This window comes from Acanthopagrus latus, chromosome 21, assembly GCF_904848185.1.
Source record: "Acanthopagrus latus isolate v.2019 chromosome 21, fAcaLat1.1, whole genome shotgun sequence".
NCBI classification, from domain to species: Eukaryota; Metazoa; Chordata; class Actinopteri; order Spariformes; family Sparidae; genus Acanthopagrus; species Acanthopagrus latus.
The window spans coordinates 27,413,971-27,433,354 of NC_051059.1; the positions used below are offsets into that span (position 1 = coordinate 27,413,971).

Consider the following 19,384-nt stretch of genomic DNA (forward strand, 5'->3'; position numbering starts at 1 on the left):
AAAGACAAAAACAAGTAATAAAAATAATGACAAATATAAAGTAAAATATTGCACATGAACCTTAATAAAACCATAAAATTATAAGACACACTATTAAATAAACAGACATGAGTTCTACGCCCGCCCTGTGGCCTGCAGCAGCCAATGAGAGATCACGCAGAGAGCAGACCCTCTCTGGTCCCGCCCCTCTGAGCCACTCACATGCCAGCCGCCGGATGAGTGACGCATCGTTTAACCAACAAGATTTCAAATACAACAATATTTAGTGTATTTCCTGTTTTAAGGCCTTTTCTTGGAAACTGTTCAAGTTTATGTTTTTTCCTCTAAAATTCCTTTAACATGTCACCAACAACACGACCGCTCAGCAGAAACACCACCGAGGCATCAGAACCAGCAGTGAGTGGACCGGGCCTGAGCGCTGCTGTCTGACACTGTGATGTGATTACTGCACATGTCATGTCAGTTTTCATCCCGATCTGGACAACATGCTCATAATTAATCTTGGCATAAATCTGGACTTTGGCAGCCGGAGTGTGTGACACATGCTGCAGCGCGCACACACACACACACTCACACACACACACACACACACACACACACACACACACACACACGGCTCAGACACTCATCAGCATTAATGCGCTCAGTCTGTCTCTTACTTACATCACACAACATCACATTTACTGAAAACATAAACACAAACGGAGTAATCCTAATCTGAAGTGATAAAAAGATGTTTTTAATCACTCACAGTGTCTGAAGTGAAATAGTTTGATGATGTTTAATGAACTTAATTTTAGTCAGCAGGTTAATTCTGTGTTTGAGCGATATAAACGATGCTAACTGCTAACTGCTAACTGCCGGCTGTAGCTTCATGCTTTGAGAGCAGACGGGAACATGAGAATGTGTAACTCTCATCAGAGAAACTAATGAGCCTGTTTCGCGTCATGTCAAGACTTTCTGAGGTAACAGGTTAAAGCTGAGGTCCTGAGAAACACCTGAGAACAGGAGTGCTGGTTCTTCATGCTGGTGGGATGAAAATGTCGCCACAAGACTCGTGTTGTGATAAAACATTAGAAATGTGTCGACACAACAAACACAGAAATCAGAAGCTGTGGAGAGTTCAGTTCTGTTTTCTGACGCTGATCTCGACTTTAAAATCAGTTTTTAAGGAACAGTGTTGTTGCTTTGAACCAGTTCCATAAGATGTGGAACAGTCTCCACAGCAGCACTGAAGACTTAATAAAGGGTGTAAATGACGTCTCTTCAGATCAGTTTGTGATCTTGCTTTCACTTATTAACAGCTACAGAATGATCTGATCTTCGCTGGTGTATCTGGTGAAACTGCAGCGTGAGGCTCAGACTGGCACTGACCATCTTGGATTAAATTCAGTTTCACGTGCTATGAATAAAAATATAAATGTTTGTTATCGAACACGTTGATCAGCCGTCGTCAGCAGCACCTCTTGACCCCGGGCATCCTTCTGTCTCGTCACATGTGAGGTGAGCGTGGCCGGCGTGGCTGTCAGGAGGTGACAGATGGCGTGAGAGCGAGCAGACCTCTCCTCCTCGACTTCACCGCGACGAGCCGAGACTCAAGGCGAGGTCATTCATTAAACATGACCGTCTAAAAATAAAGGCCTCCTCCTTTCACCAGAGCTGCTCGCTTTAATCTGGGCCAGAGCTGCGAGTGGTTTGCATCAGCACATGAGAGACGACATGAGAGACGGCGAGAGACAAAGAGGAGGAAGAGGAGGAGGACGTTTCATCTTCATCATCACCAAAGGAAGCGGCTGACCTCTGACCTCTCTGTCAGCCTCATCAAACATGAAGAAAAATCATCTGTACGCACATTTATGTTCTCTGGGAGCATTAAAAAACATATTCATTACACAAAACCTCATGCAACAACACTTTGTCTGTTATTTTATCTAAGGTGACACAAACAAAGATGGCCGAGACGAGTCACAGAGACAAAGATCTTCATTCATTAATAATTCTGCAATCAAAATAAACGTTTTACATTTGTTTACCGATCTGTTTAGTTTATAAGGCCAGTCATCATCTTATATCTTAATGGGCGATTAAAAAAAGAGGATTAATGCAAATGACACATGAATTATTAATCCGTTAACAGAATACAAACATGTTTCTGCAAAACCACAGATTTAAACTTTTCTTCAGGCTGTTGTTTTCTCCCCACAGACAGCTGAAGCTGATGAAGGGGCAAATGTAATGAGAACAAATAGATGTACAAACAATTATCACAAAAGTCATGTTATTAAGTTTTATACATGAAATAATAATTAGACAAATGAATAAATTAAAGGTCATTCCTGGAAATAATCTGAGACTGAGATGCATCTAAATACTGTAATCAAATAACGTGAAGATCGTGTAAAATAAATGTTCCAAATGTTGTAATTAATCACAGAATCTGCGATTAATCGATTAATCGATTAATCACTCAGCTCCGGTCTAATCCCTTCTTCTTCTTCTTCTTCTTCTTCTTCTTCTTCTTCTTCATCATCTGTCCCCTAGATAATCTGTTTAATCACATATTTGACCCTCCAGTTCATCTGTCACCTCCTCTTCCTCTCTGTTCAGTCTAGTTTCACATCTTTTCCATCTCTCCTCTTTACTTTCTTTAAGTCAGTTTTCTTTGAAGCAAACTTCCACCTCCTTTCCTCTCTCTTCCTTTCCTCTCACCTCTTTCCTTCCTCTCCTCTCCTCTCCTCTCCTCCTCAGACTTTTGCTCTTCCTCCTCCTCCCTGACCCTCCTCCTCTCCTCTCCTCTCTCCTTGTAGGTGAGCTGTATGATTGGGCGCTCCTGGAAATCACATGGCTCAACCTTTCCAGCTCTGCCAGACGCCATTTTGGAGGAAAGTTTGGAATTTGTCGACCTGGGGAGGAGGAGGAGGAGGAGGAGGAGGGGGAGGAGGAAGTAGAGGAAGAAAAGAGGAGAAGGAGGAAAAAAGAGGAAGTGCGAGAGAAAGAGAGGAGGGATTTACACTGAGAGAAGTTTGACACGAATGCACCAGGCAGGCTGTGCGGGGAATAATAATAAGTGTGCGTGCCAGTGCGGGTCCATCCGTGCGGGCTGGGCTCGGCTGAGTTGAGGTGTGACACCTTGCTGAAGTTTAGTTTATTTGCGGGAGAAGCATCAGAGCTGCGGGGCGGATCGTTTCCCTCCACCGCAGCAGCAGCAGCAGCAGCAGCAGCAGCGGGCGGCTCACGCATGCACCGCACGGACACGCACTGTTTGTCTCATGGAGTTTGGCGGTGAAGGCGACAGCTCCACTTTCTAACGCCGGTCAGCCTGCGCGGTGCACGCCGGGGCAGGGAGCCTCTCTGGCGGGGGGAGCACAGCACGGAGAGTCGCTGAAGGACGGAGCTCGTCGCCGGACCTGCTCGCTCTCTGCGGCGGTACTTTGAAGCGGGACTCCCGGCGGTGTGTGTCCGTGTCCCCCGGAGACCTGCGGCGGTTATTTCTGTTGCCGCGTCAGTTTCTCTGACAGTTAGTTTGACGGTTGTTTGGCTCGGAGGGAACTTGGTGTCGTCGTGGAGGGATTTTTCTTCAGCCCGGACTTGGAGCGCTGACAGCGGGCTTTCACTGGAGGGATAATCGATAAAAACCGCCCTGTGTGTGGGGAGTGTATGTGGCTAACACGGAACTAGCTCCAAACCGAGCCGAGCCGAGCCAGACCAGACCATGCCAGTCAGGAAGAAAGGTAAGCCGCTCGCACTCCAACGTATCAACTAGCAAGCTAGCTCGGCTAACGGCTGCCCGCTGGGAGAAAAGTCCAACTGCAGCCCCGCACAAAGACACACAACAGCGACACAAACTCACTGAAACACACTCACAACTCGACACTAACTCCCTCCACACGGCTTATCTCGGCCTCACCGAGCCGTGCCGTGCCGTGCCAGGGGCAGGTAAAGTGAGTTAAAGTAGGGGGCTAGCCGGTTAGCCGCCGCCGCTGCTAACCAAGTTGTATGTGGGGCACCTTGTCTGGAGGCGAGCCCAACTAAAAATACACTCTAATATTAATGAAATATTTACAACAGCAGCGTTTCTGCTCACAGCCGGACTGTTGACACACACTGACGGCACACAGACACACTACAGACACACTACAGACACACTACTGTGCTTCACTTTACCACTGAAACACTGAGAAACTGTGTCAGAGTCAAAGTGTTGAGTTAACAGCAGCCTGATTATACTGAGTCACTGTTTTAACTCCCACAGTCTCACCAGAACCTCCACTGAGCCCCTGGAGCCGGCTCAAGTTCAGTGATCAATACTTTCATCTGATCGATCGCTTCATCTGTCAGATGTCAACAACTATAAAAACTGGCCCTCATTAGTTCCCACTGAGGATTTAATATCTCTGTATGAGAGACAGCGAGACAAGAAGTGAAATAAAAACGCCTCGTCAAACACTGATAAAATGATTTAATGATAAAATAACATTTGTCTGTTAATATCTGCGCTCCATGTTCCTGACCTGAAGTCGTCCCACATTTACACTTTGTTTTTAAGAAACACATTTATATATATTGGCCTTAAATCACATATCAGTCAGAAAAATACAGAAAAATTAAAATGGACACAATTGACGAAACCCAGCCAGGTCAAATATTTGACTGTCTGTCTTTATGTTGGCCTGGATGTAAACATTTAGTTTTGCCCAAACTGATTTATAATTATTAAGTTCTTAGTGAAGTTATCTGTTGGCCTTCACACGTTCTGAGCCAGAGGTGAAGTTTTAATATCACTTTATGTTTGAGTGAAAGACAAAAACTGCAAAAAAAACAAAACATAAAAACCAAAAAACATGAAGCCAAATATGAACAGATATAAAAGAAGCTCTCAGGACTTCAGTTCTCTGTTCAATATCTGAATTAGAGTTGAGTTTGTTGTTGGAGCTCGACTGATATTATCTTCTGATATTTCAGAGATGATGATGCAGAAAAAGATGCTCGAGTTCATTTAAAGTCATTAAATTCTCAACTATATTTTGTTGTTTGAAACAATGAAGCTTGTTGTTAAACTGTATTCTGCCTCTGTTACATGTTTCTGTTTGATTAAACCTCTTTAAGAAACATCACAAAAAATTAAAGTGTATGTATAAGTTAAATATTAAACAAAACCTATATGATCTATAGATTAATAACCTAAACATATAGATTACAACTATGATGATTTGTGCAAACCTCTGAGTTTCTAATGAGCTCCAGTCTGAGCTGACCATAAAGTTTCAGTTGATGCATATTAAATATGAATAACCACTAGAACTACAACCGCTAACAGATAAGTTGTTAAGTTAATCAGGTATTTCTGATCATTAAGAGGTTTTAGTAATTCTTTAAGAAATTAAAGCCACAAGTTTCTTCTCCAGTTTGTTAAATGTGAATAATTTCTGGTTTCTTTCTGTAAACTGAAAATCTTTGTGTTGTGAACAAAACACGACGTCCGAGAGACCAAACGACTAATCGGTTAATCAGTTAAGGAAATACTTGGCAGATTAATCAACAATGAACACGATTGGTAGCTGCAACCATAAATAAAAGTTATTCAGAGAACAAAAATATTCAGTTTACGGTTTTAAAAGAGAGAAAAGTGGAAAGATGTAACATTTGAGAGGTTTGAACCAGACGAATGATCCCGTTATCTCACGCTTCATTAATGTCTTGTTCTTCATTATCATAGAAACGATAACATAAACGTGGATGATGATATCTGTGATGGGTCAGTATCATCAGCCTCAGTCAGAATTGGTTGTTTTTTCAGCAGCAGAATCAAAACTTTCAACGGCCTTTGAACTGAGTAATAATCCAAAATCCAAAAATCCCTGAAGCTTTTTGAGGACAGAACCAGGAGGATGCTTCAGTTCTACAGAAACACGCGATCGTGACTCCGTCCTGTTGAACTGGACTGACTTGCCACTATCGACACGCTTCACCTCGGCTGCCTGCACTATAAATAATAAATAATAAGTAATAATAATTTTGAAAAATATGATTGATATTTGAACGTATCGAATATCGCCCAGGACTGACACGTATGACTGTAACTAACGATTGTTCTCATCTCTGATTAATCCGCAGATTATTTTCTCTGTTAACTGATTGATTGTCTGGTCTGTAAAATCTTTAAAACAATGTGAAAACTGCTCACTGTAGTTTTTCTCGTCATTTACTGTCAGAAATGACAAAGAAAAGCAGCAGATCTTCACAGTGAAGAAGCTGGAAGCAGAACGTGTTTGAGAATTGATTGACCAACATGTGTTGCTCCTCTGTGCAGATGCTTCTGTCTGTGCCGAGCCTGAAGCACCGAACTTAACCGCTGATTCATCAATTTATCACTCAAGCAGAAAAGAAAGTGTTTAATAAAAGGATTAATCACTGGAAGTCATTTCTTAAGCAGAAACGTTGACGTTTCTCTGGTTCCAGCTTGAGAAATGAGGATTTAGATGTTTTGATATCACAGTAAACTGAATATCAATCTGTGTGTTCTGTATTTTAAGGATATTGGTTAATAGCAGCCCCATACTTACTGTTTCAGCATCTTACCCTTTCTCCAGGTCCTTCAAAGGCTTAAAATAAATACTATTCTTAATATCAGGGCTTTAAAGTGATCACAGAGTTGTGGATGTGTGTTTAACACTTCATAATTTCAACATAAGCATTTAATCTGATTTTCTTTAGTCTGAATGAGAAGTTTTGATGCACTTTAAACCCAAATCTGAGCTCATCCTGATACACTGACCTTTATACTTATCTGTCGGGGAGAGGCCTCATTCAGCTAAACCAGACTGCATTTATACTTTATACGCATGTCTTCATATTCGGTGGTATTAAACTGAAGTATTAAGTATTACAGTGTGGTCTGAATAGAGCTGCTGTAGCTCAGTGTTCCAGCACTGAGGGATTACTGCAGCAGTGAAGCAGCTGTTTATTCAGACCAGCGTCTCAGATCAGTTTTATTAGTCGTTGAGGCCCAGAATGAACCTCTGCTGCTTCCTCCTGTGGTCCAGATGCACAGCGAGCCCTGCTGCTGCTGGAGGAGTACCGGGCCAAGCTGCAGCACGCCGAGGACCGGCAGCTCCGACACTCCATCCAGAGGGTCATTGACATCTTCCAGAGCAACCTCTTCCAGGCTCTCATAGGTACGCTCGCCTCTCTCTCATCCTGAAACACGTCACAAAGGGCCGACTCACATCCTGGGAAAACTTCCAGGTGCTCTGAGGGTTAAAATCATTGAGACAAAGTCCAAAGGTTGAGTGAGACGATCACATCTGGATCAGTAAAGATCATCAGATCAGTGATTTTCTGTCCTGACAAACACTTTACAAATACATTTTACAGCAGCAGCAGCTCCTGGTGTCTTTATGCAGGTTAGTTTTTGCAACTTTGGTCATCAGCTCCAGTTAAAACAACATATTTCTTCAGAGTATTATTGATTAAAACTTGTTTTACGTCTTCTAGATGCAGTCTGATGAGAAAAGATCTGCTGTTGACTGGTTTCCTGACTCATCAACCTGCAGTGTGTTTAGAGTCAACTTCCTGTTTTTAGCAGGTTCAAAAACGTCCTTATAAACAGAAATGCAGGTGTAAAAGTGATGCTGCAGGCTAACGCTAAGCTAGCCCCTGACGTGCACATCAAATAATTGCTGATCCTGTGGTTTTGATTATTGTAACTAAAAGATCATTTGAGCGATTTTTCAATTTCAGAATGAAATGGTGACACCACGAGTATAAATGTAGATCTGATATAAAAACAACAGAAGAATTCAGAAAGTCATTTTTGTCGGTTGTATTTTGGGATGCAGAGTTTAACGGCGGTTTGTAACTGTAAAGACTCGGCTCACCCTAAGAAAGAGACTTCATGGTATCTTTATGGGAACAACGTTGTTCACTGAGGAAATTTAACAAATACTAGCAAGAAACTGCAGACAGAGTGAAAACCTGGTGCAGTGGCACATTGGAGAAGTTTTCAAACTTGTTTCATGATTTTCCTCTTAAAACTGCAGTTTTGTTCAGATAAATCACGTTTTTGTCTCTGTTATTTCTCTTTATAAGGAAGCAGAAGCAACAGTAAATATCTTGGGGTCAAAACACAATAAAAGTTATAAACTCAAACATGCTCACGGATATCATGTAAAGTAGATTAATACATTATAATCATACTGTCCAAATCTAAAATTGTTGCTTCCCTTCTTGTATTGATTCGTCTTTTCCTCCTAATTTCATGCAGTATTCAGGATAGTGTTCCTGTCTCAGTGTAGCTGAAGCTCTGAGTCCTGTTATTGATTACTCTGCACACTCCTAATGTTGGGTAAACCACCGATTTAATTCATCATTGACGGTCAAACATCACAGTGTAAATGTCAGAAAGCCTCAGCAGGAAAGAGTCAGTGTTTGTTTCTCCTGCGCGAGCTGTCGCAGCACGCTGAGAGGTCATAAAGTTTGTTGGTGTGTCGGTGTGACCGTCCGGGGGTCGAGAGTCAGAGCACACAGACGACACAAACAGAAGGCGGAAGAAACCTCAGAAGGAATCTGCTGAGGAGACGAGACGAGAGCAGCTCGTGAGGCTGCAGCAGAGAGGATGTGGTGGAGAACGCCGGTTTGTTGTGACAGGAGAGGCGAGAGTTCAGGAGGAGTTCACTGAGATCGATACTGAGGAGGAGACGTGACCTCAGACGTCTGCTCACGTTGTTCATCTGACTGACTTTTTCTTCTATCAGATAGTTTGTGCCAGTTTTAGCTCTGTTGGGCCTGTTTATCATCTAAAGTCTATAAAGTCAGGTGAAGTGTGGTCGTCCACAGAACAGTTCTGGAGCTTCACTCAAACAGAGTTGCAGCGTTCTGCCAAACAACTGAAGCAGCTGAGACTTGATTTAAAACAGAGAAACAACCACAGAAACATCAGATGTCTCCATCAGCTCGTCTGCTGTGATCACAGTCTGCAGGAGAGAACACATCAAAACTGATCTCAGACCAGATTTACACCTTTTTATAAGATGAAGTCTTCACTGGAGCTGTAGAGCTGAAAGTGTTGCACCAGCTCAGCCGCTCGTCAACAATGTAAATATCATCTCCTCGGATCAGCAGATGACTGAGTTTTAATGTTTGAGTGAACTGTTCCTTTTTAAAGCATGTGCACATTTTCAAAGCATGAAGCTGACAGAGGAGAGTAGCGAGGGACCTGTTAAAGACCATCATCCCTGCAGTCGACTTGTTGGATTTCATCTTTTAATGTAAACAAACGAGCTGAAATCATGTCATTAGTTCAGAGAAGAAGAACTTGTTCAGGCAGTTTTCTGCAGGAGACGGAGGACTTGACTTGTGGTTTTCAGTGTTTTCCTGTGATGTAGTCGTAGTTTGTGTATCCCTCCGTTCTGTCTAACAGCCGGATTAAGAAATGTGTAACAAATTGCAGCGTATCAAAGTGACGGCTGTTAACGAGCTCCTCGTCTGTGGACTGGTACACAGATGGACTCTGCTGTGCAGCGTGTCGCTTCCTCGCTGTGTCGGTGCTTCATTGATGTTCAGTGTCCGTCTGTCCGTGTGCTGAGCAGCAGGGAGGAAATATGCTTTATTGAATCCATGTGATTATGAAGTGCTGATCCTTGTGGAGCCAGTTCTCCTCTTTTACCTGCAGAAAGTTGGCGTGAGTGCAGAACAGATCATTTAAACTACGACGATACAAAACATGTCTGTTAATCTTGTGGATGTCATTGTGAAGCAGAAAGTCACCCGGCAGGTTTCTGGTTTTGACGATAGCGGTGCGTGTTTGTGACGCTGCCAGCTAACGGGACCAGAGGAAACTGAGACGCCGCCGCCACCGCTGCTGCTGCAGGGTTAACGGACGCCGAGCAGCAGGAATGTGGTCCGATCTGTTAAAGTTTCCCAGGATAGTCTGTCTGTCTGACTGACTGTCTGACTGACTGACTGACTGACTGACTGACTGACTGACTGACTGACTTGGTGTCTCGGAGTGTTTCAGCTGTCTGGCTGTGAAGGTGTAGCTCTGTCTGATGCGTGACCTTCGATCAGGTGTTAACCAGCATCACTGGTTGCTACCTGAAATGTCTGACCTCTGTCAGTGTGAGACAGTCGGTGGAAGAGGAGTCCTCTCCTCCTAAAAAAGGGGGGGGCGGGGGGGGCGTAGGTAGGTAGGTAATCTCTTGATCACCATAGCAACCAGTGAAAACACTTCATGTCTGCACGGATCAGAAGAGATAAATGAATTTACATGTGAAGCGGCAGCACATGAAGAACCATGAATGAAGTACTGGAGATAAAATGAGATGAAGACTTTGAAGACATGAGGTTTGAATAAAATTAAAAAAGCTGCAGAAAACAAAATCCAAATTTGAATGTTAAAGCTTTAAAGAAGAATTAGAGAGAACATGTTCAGTAGTTTGATAGTTTTGTTACACATTCATAACAGTTTGTCCATCGAGACACAAACAAACAGGTCCGATGAACGCATGTGGATTATTTTAACAAGCTTTCTGTTTCCTGTCACCGTTACGAAGTCGCCATGTTTCGCCTCTAGTGTTGGACTAAGAGTGAGAGCAGCTGTTTACCGTCCTATGAAGGTGAAGGTTTGTGTAAAGTGTCCAGCTGTTTATCTTAAATGTTGAGAATGAAGTGCAGAAATCAGCGTTGTTCAGAATCGTCTTCATTAGTTTTCCCACATGGTGTTGCTGTAATTGTCCACCATCAGCAGTAAGTTTTATAAAGTGGACACACCTTACATTTAGCAGAGGCTGTTGTCATAGCAGCAGGTGAGCTTTGTGTGGAGGAGGCCTGTGAAACCAACGTGCACTGAATGACATTGTGGTAATTTGCCTTTGTTTCACTCGGCCGTGTTGTGATTGTGCACCCTTAATAAAAATGCACCAATTATCACGTTCAGATTTACAGTGTTGGTTTCAGTAAAGGGATGGGGATGCTGGATTTGTTTCTGCAGAGATCTGATTGGTCCGGTTTTGATCCGATCCTCTGAAGTTAACTTGGACTTGAGCTTCACGATACAGGAAACCAGAGTGAAGCTTCAAGATAACTGGCCAAACCACTAAAGTCTCTTTGTCTGTCTTCTCCTGGTCGTCGCTTGATTGAAAAACACATTTTATTTTCAGAACTGTTCAGATATTTTGATTAATTCTCGTGCAGCTGGACACAAACAGCTGCTGACATTTTTTTATCCTTGCGTTGACGTTTTGTCAGGATGAGTTGATTTCTTCTGCAGCACAATCAGATGTTCTGATCTGTTAAAGCTCACGCTGACCCGATTGTTCCCTCGTACAGAACCTGATACACTGACTTGCTGCGACACACCAAACCCTCTTCATGTCCTGACCTGATAATGTAAAGGATTCTAGTGTCTCTGATGAAATATTTATGGAGCTGAGCAAGCACAAGAACAAGTATGAATGTTGGCCTCTTCTCCTCAGCTCACAGGAGCAGGATCCTCTCCTGCATCCAGTCACCTGAAAACATGCAACATAAGTATATTTGTATAAATATGAGCTTAAATCTGCATCACATTTGACTTCATGATATTCACAGACGACAGCGACAGCTTGATTCCTTCAATTTCTGTTCATCTTGCAAACATCCAGATCCTCCTCCTCCTCCTCCGCATCTTCATCACTAATAGATGAGTGGAGATCATCGATGTGAACTCAGTGGCCCGTTTCTTTATCTTCATCCTCCTTCAGTTTGGTCGCTCTGCTGCTTGAAACTCAGTCCCATCAGATTAATTTCTTTGTCTGAACGAGTCCTCAGTGGACTCACACATCGTCCGGTGCGTCTGGGTTTGGACCTGAGAGAGAGAGAGAGAGAGAGAACCTCATGGTTGTGGTTTTGATATCTGCAGTCTTCTGGTTTCCCTTTTTTGAATGATGAACACAGACTTTCGCCACCTGCTGGTTCGTAGAGTTAATTCCTCTCGCGCAGCTCCAGGAACATATGAGCTAGTTGGCCGTCGCCTGCCGTCTTTGTGGTGTGTTCAAGTGCAGAGACACGTTGGTTTGGTGTCTGTGGGCTCTTAATTGTCGTGTGTGTTTCTGCTAGTCATTTTGGAAACTCATTGTTGTAGCACTAATTAACCTCGAAAGTTCCCACAAACTCGAGGGAACTCGGCCTGTTAAATCCCAAGTCCTTGATGTTGATGATAAAGTTCCCATGAAACAGATTATGTAGAGCTGTTTGCTTCGGCATAATTATGTGTTTCCTGTAAAAACGGCTCCCGTTAATAGTGCTGAATGTAGGTCACGCCCCGCCCGACTATCCGACCACCATGTCGGCGATGCTGCCTCTCCCTGGACAGGAAGCTTCCAGGGAACGCGGCCTCAGACGACGGTGGTTTTCTGCAGTGTTGAGAACGGCTCAGCGAACCAACCGGCTAACAGCAGCTGACATTTTCCTCAGACCAAGGAACCTAAAAAAGGAGGAGTGGTCAATATGCCACTGAATCTGGATCTGGAGCCAGACTGTGGTTTCAGCTATATTGAAGTCTATGGGAGATGATGGACAAACACAACATAAATACCTCGTCTGACTTCTGATGAAGAAATGCCTCCACAACATGAAGGAACACTTCAGGAGGTTCAACACTGATTACTTTCCCCCAAATCTGCCTTGTGAGGCAGCTCTGACAGATTTCCAATGATGACCCTGGAATTAAACTGCAAACAGAAGACTTTACTTCACAAACTTGTGCGTTATTTCATTTTTTGGACACATTACATGATAATATGGATCCATCTTCCTGCTTTGACTCTTGGTATTAAATAATGATAAGCTGAGTGTTGTCAGACTGCTTCAGCATCCACACCGTCTGTGTCTCAGTGAGTCTCCGGCCTCGGTGTGTTTGTCACGCTCACCCTGATGTCCCAGTGCCACTGATGAAAAATGGATTTCGGCCACACAGTTTCCAATCTGCCAAACCCCCCAAAAAGAGATGTCTGCAGCAGGCCGAGCACGGTGTAATCCCTCTGTGGACACGACGATTACCCCCAGTCCATAATCCCACTGCCGCTGATTTACAGAGAGAGAGAGCTATGTGCTTCAGTTCCTGTTTTTCTTCTCATTCTTTTAGTTCAGACTGGCCTCATTCCTCTCTCAGAAACAGATGGCATCTATTGAATCTTTCCAATTTAATAAATCGACATCCAGTTTGCGGCCCTAAAGATTTGGATATTACTCTGCTAATTGCAGAGTGTCTGAACTCTGACCAGGATTTATTATAAGGTGACCAGATTTCCAGTGTGATGGACAATTTATCATTAAAATTTATCGAAATGTATTATCTATGAAATAAAAAGGGGGGCAAATAAACTAATAGTCTCTGTATATTTGGCATTAACATCAGTCTCCATTGACGACCTGAGATCAAAAAGTGTCTCCAACTCAACAACTCACTAAACTGACACATTTGTTAAGGGAGTCTGGTGACTTTCTCCACGGGGACAAAGAAGTCGCCTATATTGTTCCTGTTTAGTGTCTTTGTAACATGTGACATGTTCAGATCAATAACATGTTTCTTCTTTCATAAATGGAGTGTAAATGGTGAAATCAGTGTAAACAGTGTGTTCAAACAGCTGATCAATGTTGGCAGGTAAGACTTTAGCACTTTAGACACAGAAGCAGACAGGCTGGTACAGACATGCTGCCACAAACTGACACTTTTTACAAGGAGACAAACAACTTCAGCTGAAACATTTAATGCTGAATTTACAACAAGGACACAATGAGTCAGAATCTGTCAGAGACACAGTTTCACTACGTTATGAAGTTTGTTTTAACTCAACAACTCTTAAATCACCACATTTGTTAATGGAGTCTGGTGATGTGGTGATGACTACGTCTGGTCACCCTGATTTATGACAAAGTTTGCAATTACTGATTATTTGATTAACTGACTATTAAGTTTATGAAATATATTTTTAAAAAGTGAATGTTGTTTCTAACAGTTTTAATAATTTATGTTATTGTCTTTTAAATATCTTTTTTTCTCTGACCAACAGACCAAAACCTCAAAATATTCCAGTTACGGTGACTCACCACCTACATAAGCAGAAAAACCTCCCAGTTAAGAGGCTTGAACAATTGGAGATTGTCTCTCTCAACACACTTTATAAACACAAGTGCATTTTTCTTACAGATTTTGTAGCGTAGCATAGCATGATGCTAACCTGCACGGCTTTGTATTCAGAGACCAGAAATACGGTTTGAATCAGCAGCTTCTCGAGTGAACATGTTCCTCTTGTACCCGTCTCTCTTCTGAGTCATCAGCTTTCAGCTGTAACTTCTGGATGATCAGTCAGCCGCTGACCTCTGCACACTCTGGGTGTGGTGACTTGGTGGTGTAAAAGTTATCCCGGACGTTGTGTGTTTTCCACCCAGCTGCTGCTCTGATAGGTGTGGTCTTTTATTAGACTGCACAACAGAAGCTCTTGTGTCGAACTCGGCAGTCTAACTGGTTAATGTGATCATGGAGAGGACTGGTCTCGGATCAGTTTTGCTTTAAAGACGTCAGCGTTCTGTCCACTGTATTTAATTTGATTTAAAACCTAAAGGTTGAAATTAACAAATTAACAATTACAGACCCCATGATGGTTCCTCATTGAGTTCTTTGCTCTTTGAAAATGTCATTGCAGGATGATAAAGGCCTCTGTATTCATACAGAGTGCTGTCAACTGGACGATTCACCCCTCGTCCAAGAGGCTTCTTCAGTTCTGCTAGTTCTTCTAGAGCTGAAAGAGCCTCTTGGATGAGAAGTGAAACGTCTTTATTCAGTTGTTTGTGATGAGCAGTGAGAAAAGGTTCAGCCCACTGTCCTGTCTGTGCGGCTGCTCCAAGCAGTTCTAGGAAGGCTCTGGTGACGTCACTGTGGCTGCATTTCTTTGTCCTGGCCGATAATATTCGCTGTACTTTTGTCTCCTATGGATGATGTCATCCCCCACATCTTCCTCATTCTGAAGTCCCAATGTCAAGTAAAAACCAATCAGTTAGTAAACTGAGGAGGATCAGTGTGGATCATACAGCGACGGCTGTCCAGACGCTTCATCTCTGCACAGCTGAGCTTTTCTGCCTGAAAACAAGTTCTGCTGCTTCACCTCTCTCCTGTTCCCGTCTGAACCCGCCTCGTAGCGTGAAGTCACCCGGGTAACAGTTCTTATATTCCCTGTCATTAAACCGGCCCCTGTCAGTCTGGAGGCTGTGTTCGGTCCTGGTCTAGCCCTCATCTGGGCTGCTGAGCCCAGTCCTGTTGCTCGCTCTGGGCTTCAGTTCTGGTGCTCATTCATCCAAACCTTCTTGCTAACTAGCGGCTATAGCTAGCAGCACTTAACGACCTCTGTTATGAGAGAAATGGTCTGAGTTGCCACAGATCCCTGATCCTGTACCAGTGCATGAAGGATTTACTTAATCTAACTGACTAACTGACCAATGAAAACCAGTTATGTTGGCGGTCAGCAGGCAGCGTGTGAGTTCTGCAGGTTATGGATTCATTAAAACGTTGACCCGATGAGATGAACAGTCGGAGGATCAGGGAGGATGTGAAAACTTTGTTGAGGGTTTCATACTGAAGCTCACAGACGCGACTTCAGTTCTGCTGAATTAATTCACTTATTATGAAGAGAGAGAAAACAATGAGATGAGTCGGGGAGAGAACAGAGAACTTGGTATTTTTAGTTCTTACATCAGCTTCTGTAGATGTTTGGAGCTATTTTCAGTCATCAGAGAGCGTTACGTAACATTTGACCATATCAGTGAAAAATCGGCTTTTTTTCAGTCATTTGTTTCTTCTTCTCTCACAACAAAGCGATTGTCCTGCAGCTGCTGGTTATGTTACAGTATTCAGAGCAGAAGAACCAGATCAGACAAATGTGAGGCTGTGACCCGGCTGGTGGAGGGAACATGAAGTCAGAACCCAGTCGGTCTGAAGCGCTGCAGATTACAGAGGGGAGTTACTGCAGCAGCTCCACGTGGCACTGATGTCACCCAGACATGTTGGGCTCTTATTGTGAAAGAGCCAAGCTGAAGGAAGTCCTCCTGACTGAGTTCACCAGCTGCTTCTGACTGAGCAGGAATCTGTATCTACTAATCTGTTAATAATCGATCAGTCGTTTCTGTCGCTTATCAAACAGAAATGACTCGACAGCAGCAACATCTTATGAAACGTTTCTGATCCGTCACTCGTTCGTCGCACTGAAGACGTTCTTTATTTTATCTGATTTTATTTTGGTTTTGGTCGTTTTCAAAGTCAAATATTGATCACAATGATTAGCTGCTCCCTGTGGAGGACTGATGCTGCCAAAATCAAAAAGACGTGCATTAATAAATACATCCAATAAATAAGGAAATATGTCGTTACATACACCAACATTAATATTAAAAGTAAATGTGGGTATTAATTGATTCATAAAATGTGACATAAGTTGATATCTGTTTTAATCTGTTTATTTTCACATTTGTTTGGCCATTTTATTATGAATTTATTCTTAAGTTTATTTATGTATTCTATTCTGTTTAGCAAAATAATAAATGAATTCATATGAACTAAATATGTATTTGAATATATGTATATATAAATGCATATAAATGTATTTTTCGTATTATTTTCTGAGCATTTTAGGTCATAATTGATTATTTTAGAAACTTCAGTCCTCCATAGAAACAGCAGATCTTCACATGTAAGTAGCTGAAACAAGTCACAGAAATATTAATATATAACTGCAGTTATTTATTTACCTTTATATTGATTCCACTGTTTATTCACTTGTTTATTTATTTATTTGTTTTATTTATTTATTTTATTTATCTAACATTTTTAGGTAAAGAACACAAATAAATGAATGAAATGTTTTATTTCCACACTTATTTATTTATTTATTTATTTTGTTTATGCAGCCAAACGTTAAAGGAAAATAATACAGTAATAAATAAATAAATACATGAATTAAATTAAATGCTTAAAACAAATGGGGATGTTAATTAGTAGGGGAGTCTTAGTTTTAATTTGCTTCTGTGTTTATTTACCAAACATTTAATAAAATGTTTATTTATTGAGCTGTTTAATTATTTTATTTTGGCAGTTTCAGTCCTCCGTACCTTTTATAGGTCAGGAACTGAAGTCTGATTGATCTGTTGTCTATTCATTAAATCATTTAACTGATCTTTAACGTCCGTTTTGTTCTCAATTGTGTGAATAATGTTTGAGCTCCTGTTTGTGGCCACAGTCGTTTCTGACGCTGATGTTTTTGTTAATGTAGAAATGTAACTAACTGTGTAACTGAGCAGGACTTCAGAGAGAGGACAGTTAGCTTCAACACTTCTAAGTGGTTCAGTATTTAAAATAATTCCAGCACAGAGTATATCGACGATCAGCATCATGTGATTGGCTGAGCTCTGATCATGTGACTGCAGGTGTGTTTTTGAGCCCTCCCTGCAGTCTGAAGGCTGATATGTGATCAGATCTGAAGGCCGGTAGCTGCAGCGAGGAGCTGTTGAAGTGATGGTTGATGGGAAAACATCTGTGTTGCCCCGGCGGTCAGCTGCTGTGCCGAGCTAAAGAAAGCTCTGGTTATTTTAGATCTCCGCTCTCTGTAAGCCTTCCTCCAAAAATAAAGTCGCATGTTGGATGTGACCACAGGCTTTTTATAATTATGGCCTCTCATAGGCTGACGCTGCTGCAGGGACGGGCTCAGAATATCAATCAAACTATCAATCAATCACAAGTCTTGGTCCTGTGCAGGGAGGCCGATGTAGCTGAAAGATGACATCAGTGTTCTTGTTTGTGTCTCTGTGCAACAAACACAAACAACAGATATTGAATATTAATTTTCCCGATCTGCCGACCCAGCAGAGCGTGCTGTGCAGGATCGGAGCCGCTGTGTCCAGAACCTCACTGTTCATCAGTGGAGAATCACAGTCATTAAAGTTATTGTGACAGTGATCCATCATGATGTGGACGGCCCTGTTTTAGTTACATACGATGTTTTAATTTGATTAAAGAGCAGTCGTTCCCCTCAAACAAATACACTTTTACAACATTTAATCAAACATTTTTTAAAGCTGCCTATTTGAAGTCTTGGAGAATGCCTGGACTCTGATGTCACACTCTTGACATGTCTGCTCCTGTGTCCTCTCAGATATCCAGGAATTTTACGAAGTGACCTTATTGGACAGTCAGAGATGGGTGGAGTCTTCCAAGGCGGCGGACCCCATGGCGCCCGTCCACCTGTGGGACTTCTCCAGCCTTCAAAGCACAACGGTGACCTCGGACACTCTGCCCAGCCTTAGCACCAGCATCGAGGTAAGACCCGACGGCTCCCTCGGGACAGGAAGTGAATTCTTCTTCTTGTGTCTGAGCTGCTCTGTCCGCTGTGATGACGGTGACAGGAACAGAACAGTAAAAATAGAGAACATTAAAAATAGATCACACCTGTGAAAACATGACAGGATGATGCTGAAGGTGCTTCTGTTTGATGCGAGCTGCCTCAGGATCCACGGTTTGTTTCAGTACGAGCCTCCGTCGCTGCTCTCTTATTGATCACCCGTCACATGACGAGCGTGGAGGTATAGGAAGGATTCAGGGCGACCGGCTGCGTCATGCTTGTTTCTGTTGCTCTCCTGCCTCATCATGCTGTTGCTGTCGTCTGCTGCTGGCTGTCATTTATCATTTATCTGGTGTGCAGAGGATGTGTTGACCCGGGTTCAAACACGGGACGGGTCGTCAGTGTAACACTTGTAGGTCATACGGTCACTCTTCAGTGTGGCCGCGATGAAAACCTCACGTCGTTTCACTATTTTAGGATGAAATCATCTTTATTTGGCAACGTGATGAGATTAAAGCAGGTAGATAACAGAGTCGTGCTCGAGTAGAAGTCTTAAAGTATCTGTAAGTATCTGTTAAATGTACTCAAGTATCAAAAGTAACAGTAAACTGATCCATATATTTACATGTATGTATAAACTGTAGATACTCTTTCTCTGATTCGGCATGTAATCTATAAAATAACTAAATGTTTCCATACTGGAGTAAATATACTTAGTTACATTAAAGCCTGGACAGACAGGAAGTGAGTAGACATGTGAAGAAGTGTGTGAAGTGAAAAGTCAGCTGGTTGTTTTTAATCAGCTGGACTTCGTTAACAGAAACAGTGTGAAACACAGTGAAACTATTTCCCTCCTGCTGAGTCAGCAGCCGAGTCCGATGATGTCACAGCACTCTTCTGACCCGACACGTCTGCACAGGGCTGTCCACATACTTCTGGCCACGAGTTCTTCTTCTTCAGTCTGATTTCACAGTAATCATGAACACACAAGTGTGCAGATGGTGAGGAAGCTGAGATGTGAG

The 19,384-nt window shown here is 42.6% G+C and overlaps 1 protein-coding gene across 10 annotated transcripts in view; it reads left to right on the top strand.

Moving 5' to 3' along the window:
- Positions 1-1,971: 1,971 nt before the first annotated feature.
- LOC119010645 (discs large homolog 1-like protein) overlaps positions 1,972-19,384 on the top strand; it is a 98,668-nt gene continuing 81,255 nt past the window's right edge. For 3 of the 10 annotated variants that reach the window (XM_037082963.1, XM_037082964.1, XM_037082967.1), the window contains exons 1-3: positions 1,976-3,731; positions 7,044-7,175; positions 18,177-18,340. In XM_037082963.1, the coding sequence (XP_036938858.1) occupies positions 3,713-3,731; positions 7,044-7,175; positions 18,177-18,340 (315 nt within the window). In that variant the 5' untranslated portion in view covers positions 1,976-3,712. Of the gene's footprint in view, positions 3,732-7,043; positions 7,176-18,176; positions 18,341-19,384 lie in introns of all 10 variants that reach the window. The other 7 variants (XM_037082959.1, XM_037082962.1, XM_037082961.1 and 4 more) reach the window with 7 other exon arrangements.